At 45.9% G+C, this 16,669-nt stretch overlaps 1 protein-coding gene and 1 long non-coding RNA gene across 6 annotated transcripts; one reads left to right on the top strand and one right to left on the bottom strand.

Annotated features, from left to right (window-relative positions):
• Positions 1–615: 615 nt before the first annotated feature.
• On the bottom strand, positions 616–7,893 carry LOC148360448 (equilibrative nucleoside transporter 1-like). Of its 5 annotated transcripts, XM_088341282.1 has the most exons (13): positions 7,756–7,856; positions 7,420–7,458; positions 6,184–6,265; positions 5,964–6,121; positions 5,761–5,900; positions 5,568–5,702; positions 4,735–4,832; positions 4,590–4,662; positions 4,045–4,091; positions 3,871–3,976; positions 3,173–3,258; positions 2,915–3,114; positions 616–1,035 (listed from the first exon to the last, which is right to left on the bottom strand). In XM_088341282.1, the coding sequence occupies exons 2-13, from the start codon at positions 7,443–7,445 to the stop codon at positions 870–872; spliced, it is 1,317 nt and encodes a 438-aa protein (XP_088197408.1). In that variant the 5' UTR covers positions 7,446–7,458; positions 7,756–7,856; the 3' UTR covers positions 616–869. The 5 variants fall into 5 exon arrangements, 4 of the variants coding, with proteins under 4 accessions (XP_088197408.1, XP_088197409.1, XP_088197412.1 ...); XM_088341283.1 differs by having other exon boundaries at positions 616–1,039; positions 7,420–7,893; XR_015851063.1 differs by having other exon boundaries at positions 892–1,039; positions 3,177–3,258; positions 7,420–7,893.
• A 2,776-nt stretch (positions 7,894–10,669) lies between these two features.
• Positions 10,670–16,080, top strand: LOC148360447 (uncharacterized). The gene is made up of 3 exons (XR_015851187.1): positions 10,670–10,812; positions 13,954–14,101; positions 15,721–16,080. It is a non-coding gene; the product is annotated as an uncharacterized LOC148360447 (long non-coding RNA).
• The last annotated feature ends 589 nt before the right edge of the window (positions 16,081–16,669 follow it).

Here is a 16,669-nt window from a genome sequence, read left to right as displayed (position 1 = left end):
TCTCCCACCTTCCCTTGGTGTTAATGAGCGAGTGAGTTGTTATTAAGACTGGCTGGCAACTCGTTGAGGGTGTCCCCCACCCACTGCCTGAAGACAGCTGGGATGGGCTCCAGCACCCCCGCGACCCTACTGAAGAGAAGCCGTGCAGATAATTTATCTTTGCCTAGCATTTAAATCAATGTTGTTGCTTTTCTTTATTGAAGTTTTTTTTCTACCACTAGGGGGCACTAAATATTAAACACTGTTCCTTTAAAAAGCAAGGTATTTTTGTCTTGATCAATCATTTGGTTTGTGATGCGGTCCATGTGTCACAATTTATATTTATGTGTGATAATTCATATATAAAACATTATATACAATATATATATATGTATAAAACACAAGGAAGAATATCAACTACGGAGACTTAAAGTGACCCAAAAAACAGCCCCATTTTGTCCTCATAGTTTACATTGTCAATAAAGGATTTTATCACTTACAATGCATATTTTGGGCTGAAAAAATTGAAACAAAATTTGAAACTGATGTTTAATTTGAAATTCGGGATGCCCGTTATACTCAGGTGTGTTACACACGAATAAATACGATATAATAACAACAAAAAAAGCCTGAAAGTCATGTCAAGTCACGTTTATTTATTTGGCCCTAAATCACAAAAACTCTCACAGGACTGCGAAGGCCACAATGACAACAACCCCTGATCTGAAACCGACATGAGGGCAAGGAAAAACTCAAAAACGTCAACATGGGGACCGCACATGATGACTAGGCCAAAATCGATGTTGGATTGGGTAACAATACACAAAACATAGTCAAGATCGGCAATAAACATAGGTCTTAACTAAAGGTCCAAAAGTGGAGTGACGCCTTTACTCCAGGCTGAACAGGAGAGAGCTTCTGCGGGGCGTCGCTGCGGGTTCTCCCCCCTCAAACCAAAGCTCGCAAAACGAAGGAAATGGCGGCGCCCGACGCCAGCCCCAAAGACAGAAAGAAGGCCATGATGGCGCCTGCTGTCTCTGCCTCGTGGGGAAGAACCTTCCTGCAAGAATGGAAGTGAAGGCTTGCTCAAAGAAAGAAAGAAAATAAAGGACTGAAACAGGGTTCCTCCAGGTATTTTCTAGAAAATGGTGAGACTTTTCAAGACATTTACAGGACGACATCCAATGCAATACACAGGGTTGGATAGGGTTACTTTAACTGGATTACTTTCAATGACTTTTGGATGACTCCAATACCAAATATGCTCATAAAAGACAAAAGAAACTAAATAGGAATCAAATGATGACTCACAACACGTAGTAAGATTTCTCTCCTGGCTTTGATCTCTTTGATCTCCGGCAAAACGAACATCAATTGCGAAAGAAACAAAATGAAAATCAATCCAAACATCTTGCCAACTTAATTTTTGCCGTTCCATGTATTCCGTTTCTCCCCAAGCCTGCACAAAATGGAGTCATTTTATTCATATTTGGTTTCTTTTGTCTTTTATTAGCATATTTGGTATTAGTAATCCAAAAGTAATTGAAAGTAATCCAGTTAAAGTAACCCTACCCAACCCTGGACAAGACCAACCTCGCACTTATTCTGGCATACAAACTCTCCGGATTGTGACGGACCCCGGCGCCCGACGGCAGGGTCTTTGTAGCCCTGTGTCATGATTACCGATGTGAATCACCTGTGCCTGCTCTTTTGGCGCCAACCGCTGCGGGCTCTGATTGGCTACCTGTCCCTATTTAAACCCAGTCCTGTTACTCCCCCTGTGGTCAGTCCGTCTGCAAACCTCTGTTTATACAAGGCAAGCCTTTTTTGATCCTGGCTCCCGCCTGTCCCGTTTTTGCTCCCGGCTACGACCTGTTTTGATCCCGACCACGTCTACTTTCCTGTCCTGGCTTACGACCTATTTTTGATCCTGACTCCCGTCTGTCCCATTTTTGCTCCCGGCTACGACCTGTTTTGATCCCGACCGCGTCTGCTCTCCCGTCCTGGCTTATGACCCATTTTTGATCCAGAGTACGTCTACTTTCCCGTCCTGGCTTGCAACTCATTTCCGACCCCGACCACGCTTTTGTTCTCCCCGTCCTAGCTACTGGCCTGTTTTTCCGTCCCTGGCATAGCCATCGCTTCCGAAGGAAGATCCACTTCCGTATTCATATCACAATCCAAGTGCAAGAGCAAAGTAAATATGAATAAAATATGAATAAAATGATGACTCACAACACGTGGTAAGCTTTCTCTCCTGGCTTTGATCTCCGGCAAAACGAACATCAAATGCGACAGAAACATAATGAAAATCAATCCAAACAGCTTGCCAACATCATTTTTGCCGTTCCGTGTGTTCCGTTACTCCCCAAGCCGGCGCAAAATTGAGTCATTTTATTCAGATTTACTTTCTTTTGTCTTTTATTAGCATATTTGGTATTGGAGTCATCCAAAAGTCATTGAAAGTAATCCAGTTAAAGTAACCCTTGGGGCGGCAGTAGCTCAGGAGGTAGATCGCTCGTCTTGGGTTTAAGGGATCCCAGTTCGAATCCCGGCTCGTCCGTATTACATGTCGAAGTGTCCTTGGGTAAGACACTGAACCCCTAATACCCCCAATAAGCAGGTTAGCGCCTTACATGGCTGCAAGGCCGCTATTGGGAAATGTGGAGCACATTGTAAAGCGCTTTGGGAAGTCATTGACTTGAAAAGCGCTATAGAAATGCAGATCATTTCATTTCATTTACCCAACCTTGTAATAGTTTACCTATTATACTGTCATTAGCTCTATCGTCGCAGACATTTGAGAGTTAAGTTTCAAACTTGTCAACACAATTTGGGACTTTTTCAATGCCTTAATTTGCTGTGATCCAAATTAGAGACCTCAAGTTTTCAAGACCTCGGAGGAACCCTGGAAAAGGACGAACAAAGGCCCGACTTAGGTCCGAAGCACATGGCCAGGCTCGCCAGGTAGCCGTTGCTGAAGGCGAAAAGCACCATGAAGGCGGCGAAGAAGGCGTCGTGCGCAAAGAACACCGGAAGGTGCCGGCGCGGCTGCACGTTACACAGCATCAAGGCGGGCACCAGCGCCAAGCGGCACGCCACCAACGCGCCCAACAAACGGACGTTATGGCCCGGCTGCCGAGAAAAAGCGCAGTGTTAGATTTGGCCACAAGGGGGTGACGCCACGACTCACCCACGAGCAGGCCGCGGTCAGGCTTCGCCCCGCCCAGTCGCTGGCGTTGAAGAGCAAGAAGCACGACACCGGCACAAAAAAAGAGTCTGCAAGACACCAATCGCATCGAGTGACCGGAGGAAGCGCTAAAGAAGGAAATAATAAAGGCCGTACGAGGCAAGGTACACAGTAGAGAAGGAAGAAAGCAAGACAGGCAGTAGAAAAGGAAAGAAGAAAGCAGTAGAGAAGAAAAAAGGCCAGAGGAAGCAAGACAAGTGGTAGACAAAGAAAGGCTGGAGTAAACAAGTCAAGCAGTAGGGAAGGAAAGAAATAACACAATAGGCAAAGGAGGAAAGAGGAAAGGTCGGAGGAGGCAAAGCAAGCAGGAGACAAAGAAAGAAGGTCGAAGAAGACAAGACAACCGGTAGAGAAAGAGAGAAGAAAGACTGAAGGAAGCTAAACAAGCAGTAGAGATGGAAATCAGGAAAGCCTTAGTAGCAAGACAAGCAGTAAAGAAGGAAAAGGACAAGGGAGGATAGAAGGGTGTTGAAGGGAGTTTGCGATGACCCAATGACGTCAAGAAAGGCTGAAGATCAGCAGGGAAGGAGGTAGAGAAGGAAATCCCAAACCAATAAAAAAACAATGTGGGAAGCTAGCATAGAAAGCCACACAGACTAGAGAAGCCACAACTAGGAAGTCATTCATGGACAGCAACTCACCCCAGGCGGTGCTCCCGAAGGTGGACTTGGTGTCAGCTGTGACGGCGGGGAAGGCACCGATGGTGACGGTGAAGGTAGCCCACACGCACGCTGCTAAAGGCCAGATCTTAGACGCAACAACAACGGATGTTCAACGAGGTTGCGGCGAAGGAAGTCGGGGGAGGGGGCACCCACCTTCTTGAAGACGTTCACCATGGAGACCTTGGGACGGCGCGTCTCACCTGATTCCAAAAGGAAGATCGGCAAGAAGGCATAAGCATGTGGAAACAACAACCAGAAACCACGATGACTGGCAGAAGACAACCAGGAAGACCACAAAGAGTTAGTAAAGAGCCAAAAATAGGGAGACCGGCAGGAAGGCATAAGCATGTCGAAACAAGAACCCGAAACCACGAAGACCACAAAAAGTTAGTAAAAGGCTAAAAAAAAGGAAGACCGCTAGGAAGGCAAAAGCATGTGGAAAGAAGAACCAGAACCACTAAAACATCCAGGAGACGATGAGAAGACCACAAGAAGTCAATATGGAGCAAATTAGGAAGTGACGGAAGGCTCCTGGCTTTTCCCTTTTCCTTGTCCGTCCCCGACCGTCTTGCCTTCACAACCACCTGCATGTATTTCTCTCCTTTTCTACTGCCTTTCGTGCATCTTCACTCTTGTTTTTTTTCCACAGAAACAAGAAGAAGGAAGACAAAGACACAGACAACCTCGGCGCCGCTTACCCGGCTTGGCTAGCGCCAAATTGGCGTCTTCGTCGAGCGCTGCCTTCCTTCTATAGTGAAACCGGAAAAATTCCTACAGACACAAGTGCATGTTACCTCACCTGCCAGGCTAGGAAAACAACAAAAAACCTGAAGGCGCACCTACCAGTTTTGGTAGCGCGACATACGCCAAAATGGAGAGCAGTATGACCACGCAAGCGCTGATAAAATAACCGAACGCCGACTCCTCCACGCTGGAACCGCCTGACGGACAATACCAAGGAGGACATTAAAGGGACAACTAGGAAGGCGGCGCGGAGGGCAAACGTGAGTCCAAGAAGAAAAAGGCAACGTCACGCTAAAGGTTTTGGGTGCATTGCATGCGGAGGCCAAAGAGGACTGGCTTTATTTCGCCTTCAAGAAGAAGGAGAAGCAAAAGCCAATGAAGGAAGGAAGGAAGTCAAACTGAAAAGGAGGAGAAAAGTTGGAAGATGCAAGACAAACGGTGGAGAAGGAAAGAAAAAAGGCCATAGGAGACGAGACAAGCTAGAGGAGGAAAGAAAAATGGCCAGAGGGAGCAAGACATGCAGTAGAGAAGGACTTAAGCAAGACAAGCCATAGGGAAGGAAAGAAGAAAGGCCAGAGGAAGGCAAGACAAGATAAAGAAGGAAAGAAAAAAGGGCAGACGACAAACAGTGGGAAGTAAGGAAGAAGGAAGATAGGCGGTAGAGAAGTAAAAAAGAAGATAAGCGGAAGAGAAAGAAGAAGGAAGACGAGGCAAAGAAGGCAGTGTAAGCAGTAGAGAAGTAAAAAAGAAGATAAGCGGAAGAGAAAGAAGAAGGAAGACGAGGCAAAGAAGGCAGTGTAAGCAGTAGAGAAGAAGAAAGGCCGGGTTCGCTAGACAAGTGGCAGAGAAGGAAAGATGAAAGATCAGAGGAGTCCAAACAAGCGGTAGAGAAGGACAAAAAGGAGGCGGAGCCAAGGAATGATGCTGTGTACTGGCGAGGGCGCAGATCATTGCAGAGGCGGCGAAGGTCCCGGCCATTCCTTGTCCGCTCATGATGGGCGTGGTGTAAGCGGCGGGGAAGGCGCCCGCCATGCCGAACAGACTCCCCTGCAGGACGGCGCCGAAGGCTGCCGAGAAAATGTCGTGAAGGTGGGCTGTCACCGTGGCGACAGCGACGGCACTCACAGTTGATGAAGACCACGCTGAGCGTCGTCACGCCGAAAAACGCCTTCGGCGCCACCTCCGTTTTCACCAGCGCCGCCGTCAGCAGGAACACGGCCAGGATGAGCGCCAGGCTGCCCGCCACCCGGACCGCTTCCGGGATCCTGCCAGCCCCGCCCCCTCCGTTAGACGCCACCCGTCGATTGGCCGAGGGGGCGTGGTCTTACCTGGCGTGAAGGAAGGAGTTGACGCAGGTGAAGACCAGCAGCGGCAACATGGCGCACAACGTCATCACGTTGTTGAAGTTGGCCTGCAGGACGTTGCGCTCGGGCTCCGCCCCCTCCGCCGTCCCATTGGACGACTCCTGAAGGCGTCTGCTGAAATACTGCGGGCAAACGGATCGCCTTTAATGGCCGCCGGACGGCACGGAAGGTCGGCCGTTGGTACCGCGGTCGCCGTCATGAAGAAGTTCCACGGGAGCAACGTTCCCAGACCGAGAACGAAGAACACCAGCCAGACCCCAAGGAACCTGACGAGAGTCAGTCAGTGATTTAGTGAAACAGTCGGCGAATCCATCAGTCAAATAGTCAGCCGTTCAGTTCGTATTTTATCCAGTGAATCAGTCAGCAAATTATTATTGAATCAGTTATTGAATCAATCACTGAATCAGTGAGTAAATCAGTCAGTACTTCAGTAAAACAGTTTGTGAATCAGTCAGTCGAATAGTCAGCCATTCAGTAAGTATTTTATCCAGTGAATCAGTCAGCAAATTATTAAGTGACTTGATTGGAACAGTCATTGAATCAGTCACTGAATCAGTGAGTGAAACAGTGAGTAAATCAGTCAGTGCTTCAGTAAAACAGTCGGTGATCAGTCGAATAGTCAGCCGTTCAGTTTGTATTTTATCCAGTGAATCAGTCAGCAAATTATTAAGTGTCTTGATTGGAACAGTCATTGAATCAGTCACTGAATCAGTCACTGAATCAGTCACTGAATCAGTGAGTGAAACAGTGAGTAAATCAGTCAGTGCTTCAGTAAAACAGTCGGTGATCAGTCGAATAGTCAGCCGTTCAGTTTGTATTTTATCCAGTGAATCAGTCAGCAAATTATTAAGTGACTTGATTGAAACCGTTATTGAATCAGTTATTGAATCAGTCACTGAATCAGTGAGTGAAACAGTGAGTAAATCAGTCGGTGCTTCAGTAAAACAGTCGGTGAATCAGTCAGTCAAATAGTCAGCCGTTCAGTAAGTATTTTATCCAGTGAATCAATCAGCAAATTATTAAGTGACTTGATTGAAACAGTCATTGAATCAGTTATTGAATCAATCACTGAACCAGTGAGTGAAACAGTGAGTAAATCAGTCAGTGCTTCAGTAAAACAGTCCGTGAATCAGTTAGTCGAATAGTCAGCCGTTCAGTAAGTATTGTATTCAGTGAATCCGTCAGCAAATCAGTCAGTTATTTAGTAAAACAATCGGTTAATCGGGCAGTGAATCAGTCAGTGAAACACTCAGTGATTCAATGGATAAGTCAGTAAATAAGTCGACGAATCATTAAATAAAACAGTCTATAGATTTGGCAATGAATCAGTTAACGAAGCCTCCATGAAATCAGTCAGTGATCTCGTGAAACAATTAGTGATTCTTCAGTGATTCAGTCAGTAAGCAATAAAAACACTTACTTGTCTTTCGGAGCCTTGGCAGCCATTTTTCAGAAGGACCTGACGGACATAAAAATGTGCAAGCAAACATCCTTTTTCAGTTCTTACATGCACAAAACCCGGCTCTTGTCAGACAGGAAGTGGACGCATTCGCCCATGTGACAAACAAAGTGAACGTCTACAAGCAAAACACTGAGCAGATCGAATGTTCACATCCACTTTTTCCCATTTAACCGTAAGCATTACTGTCAAGCCATCAAAAGACAGGAAACGGAATCAAGTCAGCAGACCAAAAAACAGGAAGTGAGTCCGAGTCGACTTTCCGAATGGTTCAAGTTCAGAAAAATGGTCAGTTACCTGCAAATTCGGCGATGGGACTCGGATGTTTCCCCTTTCCTTGCAAGGCTGGCTCCATGTGACCTCTAAACTTTGACCACTGATAGCGGGACCCTTGGCAGACTTTGATCTTTTCACAATTAAAGCAGAAACAGGCAGCACGTGACTCATTCATGGAATCGGACAAGGTCCAAAACGAACCACGAGAGGTGTGGCAGGGACTGCAGAGCATTACTAACTTCGGATGATAGGATGTGACGTCAGGAGACCTGAGTCCGCCACCGGCAAAGGAGCTCAACAGCTTCTTCGGCCGTTTTGAGACACTGATCTCATCTGACCCCCATCCCTACCAGGCCCCACCACACCTCCACCCCCAGTTGTGAAACGTGTGTTTCCCAGTAGCGAATCCCAGGAAGGCCCCCGGGCCTTGACAGTGTACCTGGGATGGTTCTCCAAGTGTGTGCTCACCAGTTGTTTGGATTCTTTTTCTCGATCTTCAAGCTTTTACTGGTCAGCCACCCCCACCTACCTGAAGTCTGCCACAGTCACCCCCATCCCCCAAAAGTTAACTGCATCCAACCTCAGTGACTATCGCCCTGTCGTCCTCACACCAGCCATCACGAACCCGGCCAGACTCTGCTTAGCTTCCCCAGACCGGGCCTTCTAGGGTGCTCCGAGGGACTGGTCCTTCAGCATGTAGACGACTGTCTTCTCCTTGGACTCAACCCACACCTGTTCGCAAATGAAGCCTACAGACCTACAGAGGGTGCTATTGCCATCGCTCTGCACACGTTGCGAAGTCATGTGAAAAGAGAGCACAGCTATGCCAGGATGCTCTTTGTGGATTAAGGTTCTGCTTCTAATACCATCATCCTTGACATACTGTTCACAAACTGGACAACCAGCTGGATCAAGGACTTTTTGACCAAGAGGCCTCAGACTGTGAGACTCCTCCCTCACCTCTCCTCTGTCTACACCCTGGGCAATCAGTCACCACAAGGTTGGGTGCTAAGCCCTCTCCTGTACTGCCTTTACACCTACAACTGCAGCATGTCAAGTTTGCTGATGACATCACATTGGTCAGGCTGATCTCACAAAGCCACAATGCAGCCTACAAAAAAGAAGTCCAGAGGCTGACCACCTAGTGCTCTGAAAACAACCCGGCCTTGAACACACAAAAAAACAAGGAGATCATCATGGACTTTATGTGGAACAGGTAGAAGCTCCACCCTCTTTACATCAACAACAAGTGTGCGTTGAGGTATTTGGGGGTCTCTGATAATCTCTCCTAAAAAAGGCCCAGCAGCATCTACACTTTCTGAGAGTCCACAGGAGGAGCAACTTGAATGAGAAGTTGCTGTCCTTCTACCACTCGTTCATCGAGACCCTGCGTGTCCACCTGGTACAGAACCTGCTCTGAGGTGGGCAGAGGACAGTGGAGCAAGTACAGCGTATCATTGCCTGCCCTCACCGCCTCCCCGATGCACATCTACAGTACTCCACTTGGTGCCTCAGGAGAACCCGAACCATCAAGGACAGGTTACATACAGGCACTGCCCGCACATTCTCAGCGCACAAGAAAATCTAGCCGGCTCACAAAAATCAGGGCTCGAAATCGCTAATTAAGAAGCCAATTAAGTCAAAGTTACAGTGCATGAAGGTCAAAATACACGGGTTCCCCTGACGTTGTCTTCTAAATGCGGTATTTGGAAGTCAAGGTCGAAGTAGAAAGAAGTTGAGTAAAGTCAGTAGAGTTTTTCAAGAACCGGCTTCTTCAGCTCACTAAAAGGAACCGGCTCTTTCGGGTCCTAAACGGCTCTTCAGGTTGTTTTTGCTTCTTTCATCCCTATATGACCAAATATGATGTAAAATTATGCACAAAATGACTTAAAGGAAGGGGGAATAGAACAAAAAAGAAAATAAAATACCAAAATGAAAAAGTAGTGAAAAGCTGAGAAAAAAAGAAACAAAAGGAAGAGAAAAAAGAAGGAAAAATTCAGAAAAAAAACAGAAAAAAGAAAAGAAAGAAACAAAGGAAAAAAAGCAAATAGAGAACAAAAAGAAAAAAGTAACAGCTGGGAAAAAATAAACAATGAGATTTTTTTAAAGGAATTAAAAAAATAGAAAAAAAACAGGGAAAAAGAAAAGTTTGTGTTGCATTCCAATAATTTCCAATTATACCAAGTCAATCTTGTTGTACTTCCACTAAAAAAATGTGATTAAATACAGTTGTGTATCGTGCAACCGACTCAATAAGCCCCCCAAAATGTTAGTATTATGCGACAAAAGATACCAGGAAAAAAAAATGCAAATCTTGTGAAAGAATTGTCAAAACAAATGACGTTTGCAGGCAATCATACATGAGTCAATTCACTCAAAAGTGAAAAACAATTTTGCATTGCCGGAAACTCAGCAAAATGTCAAGTTTTGGACATGTTTGATAATGAATTATCTTGCCACACTTGGGATTGCTGTTGCTCACTGTTGTTTCAAGCGTTGCTCACCGACTTTGGGTAAACGCTCAGACCCGTAAGGAAAATGACAGGGAACATTGCATACAGGTATCCGGTACTTTGACCTGCTGCCTTCTCTGAGGAGCTAAAGGTGCATCAAAGCAAAACAACAAGGAGCATCTTCTTCCCAAGAGCCATCACCATCCTGGCCTCTGATCTTCATCTATTATATGTCCTCGATGTTTTCCTCATTGCTCCATTGAAAGAAGAAGCCCTTCAATTCGGTTCTACTTCATGACAACAGAGGCCTTTCGTTCATGCAAATTCTGCCAGGGAGAGGGCAGAGAAGGAAGGCATGACTCAAAACCGACGGGTGTCGGGTGCGACCCCCACCTCACGTTGCCGTGGCGACCGGGCGGCTCAGCGATTTGCCGAGCGTTCCGTGTTTTGCGGCGAGAAGTGCTGAGTGGGCCGGGGCCCCGGGGCCCCCTCCGGACCCCCCCCACACTCTCCTTTTATGATTGGCGGCCCGTGTTGACGAACTGAAGCTTCTAGCGAGCGGCCGGCCGGCCAGCTCGCCATTCCAGCGCCGTGCCGCCGACTAACCCATGTGCGGGCTCAACTGGTAAGAAAATGCCATTATATTTATGCGATTGATTCGGTCCTCTTAATGCATTTTACCTGGGGGGGTACAGTCGGTGCTGTGGCAGCAGAGCGTGGGCCGAATGACCGATTTTCAGCGTTTGGTATTACTGGGCGGTCTACCATCTAAGTACTAACCCGGCCAGACCCTGCTTAGCTTCCTCAGATCGGAGCTTCTCAGGGTGCTACGGCCGTAAACTGTTCTAGTTAGCGATGATGCGATTAGCCGTGGTCAGGATGCTAGCGACGCTGTCATTAAACCAGGCACGTTAAACATACGCTGGATATAATCCATCTCGACGTAAATTTCTGAGGATGTCAAAAGAAGAAACAAGTTGCTAGGTTGTGTCCATCAAAAGTTATGATTTTTTTTATATGAATGCTAACCCAATGCTCTTTCTGGCCACTAGAGGGCGTAAATGTGTGAAAGAGCTGAGAGCCTTCACTGTTAAAACTTTTATCTTCAATTTTGTTTTAATGTATGTACAACCGGTGCAACAGTGAAGGCGAAAAGGACAAACTTGAGTTTGCACAGCGTGGTGAGTAGGTTCAGGTGTCAAACTGCATCAAATGAACCACTTAACACATTTATTTATTCATGTCAGCCTTCTCTGTAATTTCCATCCTAATAGTATTTGCCGTTCCATATCATTGACGATTAAAATTTCACTTTCTTTTCTAAAAAACAAGCAACAGGAACGTCCTATATTATTTTGCTTTATATCAGAAAATAAAAAAAAAATTGACTGAAATAATACAAAAATACTACCACAGAACTACACTAAAAAAATATCACGACAGGAATTCAAAATATCTACTACGGAAATACTAAAAAAGTACGACTGAAATACTAAAACATCCATTCATTATCTGCATGGCTTCTCCTCAGTAGGGCCACGGGGATGCTGGAGCCTGTCCCAGCCATCTTTATGCAGTGGGCAGGGGACACCCTGGACTGCTTGCCAGCCAATTAAAGAGACAGACAATCCACTCGCTCATTCACACCTAGGGACAATTCGGACCGGCCAATTCACCTGACATGCATGTTTTTGGGATGTGGGAGGAAACCGGAGTACCCGGAGGAAACCCATGCAAACACGGGGAGAACATGCAAACTCCGCACAGGAAGGTTTCATCCCATGACCTCAGAACTGTGCCACACACGCGCTAACCACTCAGTCGAAATACTAAAACAATACTTCTGAAATACTTCTACAGAAATTCAACTAAAAATACCACTATGAAAATACTGTAAAAATACGACTGAAATACAAAAATAATACTATGATGGAAATACTTCTACAGAAATTCAACCGAAATGACCACAACCAACCATAATACTGTCATACAAAAATACTACTACGGAAACATTGCAAGGGAAATACGACTAAATACAGCTCTGATAATATTAAAAAAAATACTAAAACAATACTACTACAGAAATACTTACAATCCATAGTGGTTACGAGGTCACAAAAATGGAATCCCAGGGAAATCGAATCACCATATAGACACGAATGAATTTTTTGGGTGATACTCTATTTCCACGCTAGTACTCAAACAGATTAACTCAAATTAAAATTCCTTTTACTCCGTTACCTTTACTTTGAGTAAGTTTGAGGACATTTTGGACTGCTGGGAGTATTTTCAATCAACAAGGCTTTTACGCGAGTAGATTTGTGAAGAAGAAAGTGAACTCTTACTCCGCCACATTAGGCTACCTCGAAGCCGTTACTAAGTAACTTAAATCCCCTCTGCGCAAGTACACGCATCTTGGGAGTTTCAGTGACCAGTATGACAGACCTTACCACAGATTGAGCACACCTGCTCCCTATTCAAACCGGAGACCGAGTAAGATTAACAAGTCTTAAGGTATTTTGGAGGACAGATGACAAGCAGTGCTTTGTTTTGAAGTTTAAGTTTGTAGTGTATTTGGGTTGTACTCACTTTTGTTGCCAGGGGTTTAGCTATTGATAGGGGCAACAGAAGCTCAGGAGATAAAGCAAACAGAAGAGGTTGCTGGTTCCATTCCCGCCTCCTCAGAGTTGAACGTGGAAGTGTCCTTGGGCGAAACACTCTACCCCTAATACCGCCATTGGTGCGTGTGAGTCGGCAAAACGTAAAGTACTGTAAAACGCTTTGAGGGCCTCAGTGACTCAGTGCAGCCCATTTACCATGTTCTGTAGTATGTTCCTGCTCAGAAAACGTTGGTCTACTAGAGATTCCAAGAGCCAAGAAGAAATCCGCAGGTCGGAGAGCGTTCTCCGTTCTGGCCCCGGTGCTGAGATTCGAACTACCACCTCGGCGGAAGTATTGAAATCTAGGCTTAAAACACTCGAATCTTCTCTAGCTTCCGAGTGATCTCGCCCGGTTGTCGCACAGCACTTGGACCTGATGTATGCCATCATCTAGAACTGGGCTCTCGGAGTTGGTGCCCCCTAAAGGACCGCTGAGGTCCTATTCTGAGAGTAGCTCACCGGTGCTGGTTCATAACGTACGTAAACATTTCAAATAAATGTAGAAAAAAAACAAACCACGTAAACACACACGGAAACGTACCAAACGCACAGCTCTTGGCAGTCAGTAACGGCAGAAACAAGAACGAGTTAGTTGACTCCAATAAACCCAAGCCTGATTGTGACTGTTGTAGAACGTGGATAATAACTAATGATAAGTATGTAGTCATCTGGTGAAGGTCTTAAAATGATGTTGTTGCTGGGGCGGACGACCTTCACGAGATATCTTAACTTTATTTCAGAACACTATAAAAGCCAATATTGAACGTCTAGAATTTTGAACATGTCTCTAATGCAATAAAGCGCGTTCCCTTTTTGTCATATCTTTTCTCTGCGTATATTTTGGGACGACGCCCAACGATGTTCTCTCCAAAATCACGTCACGTTGACGATGTCTGTGTATGGTCGCGGGATCCGTTTTGGCCTTGACCACATCTAAGGTTTCATCTCCTCATACTGAGCTTTGGACTTGACCTCGCCCTCGTATAGGTTTCGGATCAGGGGGTGTGTCGTAACGGCGGTCCGCGCAGCTCTTTTGAGACGTGTTGTGTTTAAGAGAACGGGAAAAAAAAACGGGAATTGAAGCGAGCGGGCTTTTGTTTTCGGAGGTTTCCCAAAGGAACGCTGCTGAGAAGCTGGCTGACCAAGTCGAGGCCTCGCCTCTTGCTGCTGCTCGCCGGCCTCAAACGTCCCCAAGTCACCCTGATGAGGAGGAAGAGGATGAAGAGAACCAAAGTTGCCAAGGCCACGTAAGCGGTAAATCCAGAGCCGGGCCGCGCCGCGTTCCGCCGCCTCCAGGGGGCGGGGCCGAGATTAACATTAAAATGGATTTTTGGGGAGAATTGAAACTGCAGTGTGTCCGCTAGAGAAGGAAGGAAGCAAAACGAGTGGTAGGGAAAGAAAACAGAAAAGCAAGACAAACGGTAGAATATGAAAGAAAACGAGCATTATAGAAAAAAAAAAAGAAGGGAAACAAGCAGTAGAGAAAGAAAAACGAAGGGTCGGAGGAGGCAAGATAAACAGTGGAAAAGGAAGAAGAAAGCCAAGCAGTAACGAAGGAAAGAAGCAAAACAAGTCGTGGAGATGGAAAAAAGAAAGGCCAGATGCAACGAGAAAAGCAGTAGAGAAGAAAAGACAAAAGACAAGTGTAGTGAAAGCAAGAAAAACAAGCGGTAGAAATGGAAAAAAGAAAGCCCGGAGAAAGCAAGACAAATGGTAGAGGGGGAAAGAAGAAAGACGAGCAGCATAGAAGACCAGAGGAAACGAGTCAAGCGGTAAAGAGGGAAAAAAGAAAGCCCAGGGAAAGCGGTAATGAAACGCTGGAAAAGGAAAGAAGACAAGCGGTGATCAAGCAGTGATGAATCAGTGAAACAGTAAGTGAAACAGTTAATGAAACAGTGATACGGCAAATCAATGAAACAGTAAGTGAAACAGAAATGAAACTGTGATTTAGTCATTAAGTGAATTAGGGATTTGGTGAAACACTTCGTGAATCATGTCAGTGATTCAATGAACCAGTTTGTAAATCAGTGAAAATGATGGTGAATCAGTGATTCAATAAAACAGTTGATGGATTGGTCAGAAAATCATTCAATAATTCATATCAGTGATTTAGTCAATGATTCAGTGGAGCAGTTCGTGAACCAGTCCGTGAATCAGTGAGTTCGTGAAATAGGCAGTGATTCAGTCGATTAATTGGTCAGATAATCATTGAATCATTCAGTAATTCATGTCAGTGATTCAGTCAATTTAGTGAAACAGTTTGTGAACCATCAGTGAAGCAATCAGTGAAACAGTGAGTGAATCAGTGAAAAGGTTTGTGACCCAGTCGGAGAATCAGTTAGTAAATCACTCAGAGAATCAATGATTCAATGAATTATGTCATGGATTCAGCTAATGATTCAGTGTAGCAGCTCATGAACCAGTCAGTGAATCAGTGAAAGAAAATCTTGAATCAGTCAGTGATTCGGCAAACTAGTTGGTCAATTGGTCAGAGAATCATTCAGTAATTCATGTCAGTGATTCAGTCAAATATTTAGTGAAGCAGTTTGTGAACCATCAGTGAAGCAATCAGTGAAACAGTGAGTGAATCAGTGAAACTGTTTGTGACCCAGTCGGAGAATCAGTTAGTAAATCACTCAGAGAATCAATGATTCAGTGAATCATGTCATGGCTTCAGTGAATCGGCGATTCAGTAAAACAGTGTGAATCAGTCATCGCTAAGCTCGAACGAGGTTCTCCCGTGCTAACTGTGGCTCCGCCTACTTTCCCATCATGGCCCCGCCCCTCGGCAGCGGCACTCCAAACGGCGGCAAAGTCATATCGACCGTCGATTCGAGATTTTGTGACTTTGTCGTTTCTTTGTTTTTTCGTAGGACGTGCAGCCGGACGCCGCACTTCGCCTGAAGCCCCGCCCATCCACGCCGCCCGGGTGAAGGTCCCTCCCCCTGCCGAGATGAAGGCCCCGCCTTGCCGAAGTCCCGCCCCCCTCACGCACTGTCGCCGTTTGTCGTAGCCGATAGGAGAAAAAGTCTGAACGTTACGCTTTAGCCAGATAGCGCGCTAACTCACCCGCTAGCATGAGGAGTCGACGTGCTAGCTAAGGAAGTCGGCCATGTTGAAAAAATAAAAATGCCTGCCGGCTCGGAGTGTGAATCGTGAGCACGTCGGTAGCCGGTGCTTTTGCCGTCAAGCGGTCGCATGGTCAATAAAATACAAAATGTCAACAAGATCCATTTTGCGTTTGGCGCCTATTTCTTCTGAAATGAAACGATCTGCATTTCTATAGCGCTTTTCAAGTCAAAACTTCCCAAAGCGCTTTACAGTGCGCTTCACATTTCCCAATAGCGGCCGTGCAGCCATGTAAGGCGCTAACCTGCTTATTGGGGGTATTAGGGGTTCAGTGTCTTACCCAAGGACACTTCCACATGTAACACGGCGGGAATCGAACCTGCAATCTCTTGATCCCAAGACCAGCTCTCTACCTCCTGAGCCACTGCCGCCCCGGCTCGAGGCGACTTGAGCTTCGTCTCCTTGATCGTAGTGGAGAACAATTGAGGAGTGGTAAAAAGGGGGAAATAAAAGCCTGACAGTCAAAAAACAGGGAAAAATGGATAATATGAAAAAGGCAGCTCTCTTGGCCTTCGCTCTGAATGAATTTTTGTATTTTCCGTTGCGATCGCTCTTTAAAAGTAGGCGTGGCTTATGGTCGCCAAGGCGACAGCGGGAAGAAAAGGACCAAAGGAGGAAAACCTGTGGAGGGCAAGACGAGCAGTAGACCAAGAAAGGAGGTCAGAAAAAGAGAAACAAGCGAAAGGGCAAAAG

This window comes from Urocampus carinirostris, chromosome 8, assembly GCF_059441175.1.
Source record: "Urocampus carinirostris isolate Australia breed hairy pipefish chromosome 8, RoL_Ucar_1.0, whole genome shotgun sequence".
Classification (NCBI taxonomy): Eukaryota; Metazoa; Chordata; class Actinopteri; order Syngnathiformes; family Syngnathidae; genus Urocampus; species Urocampus carinirostris.
Note: the sequence above shows the minus strand (reverse complement) of the source record. Positions and strands in the feature narration are given on the sequence as shown.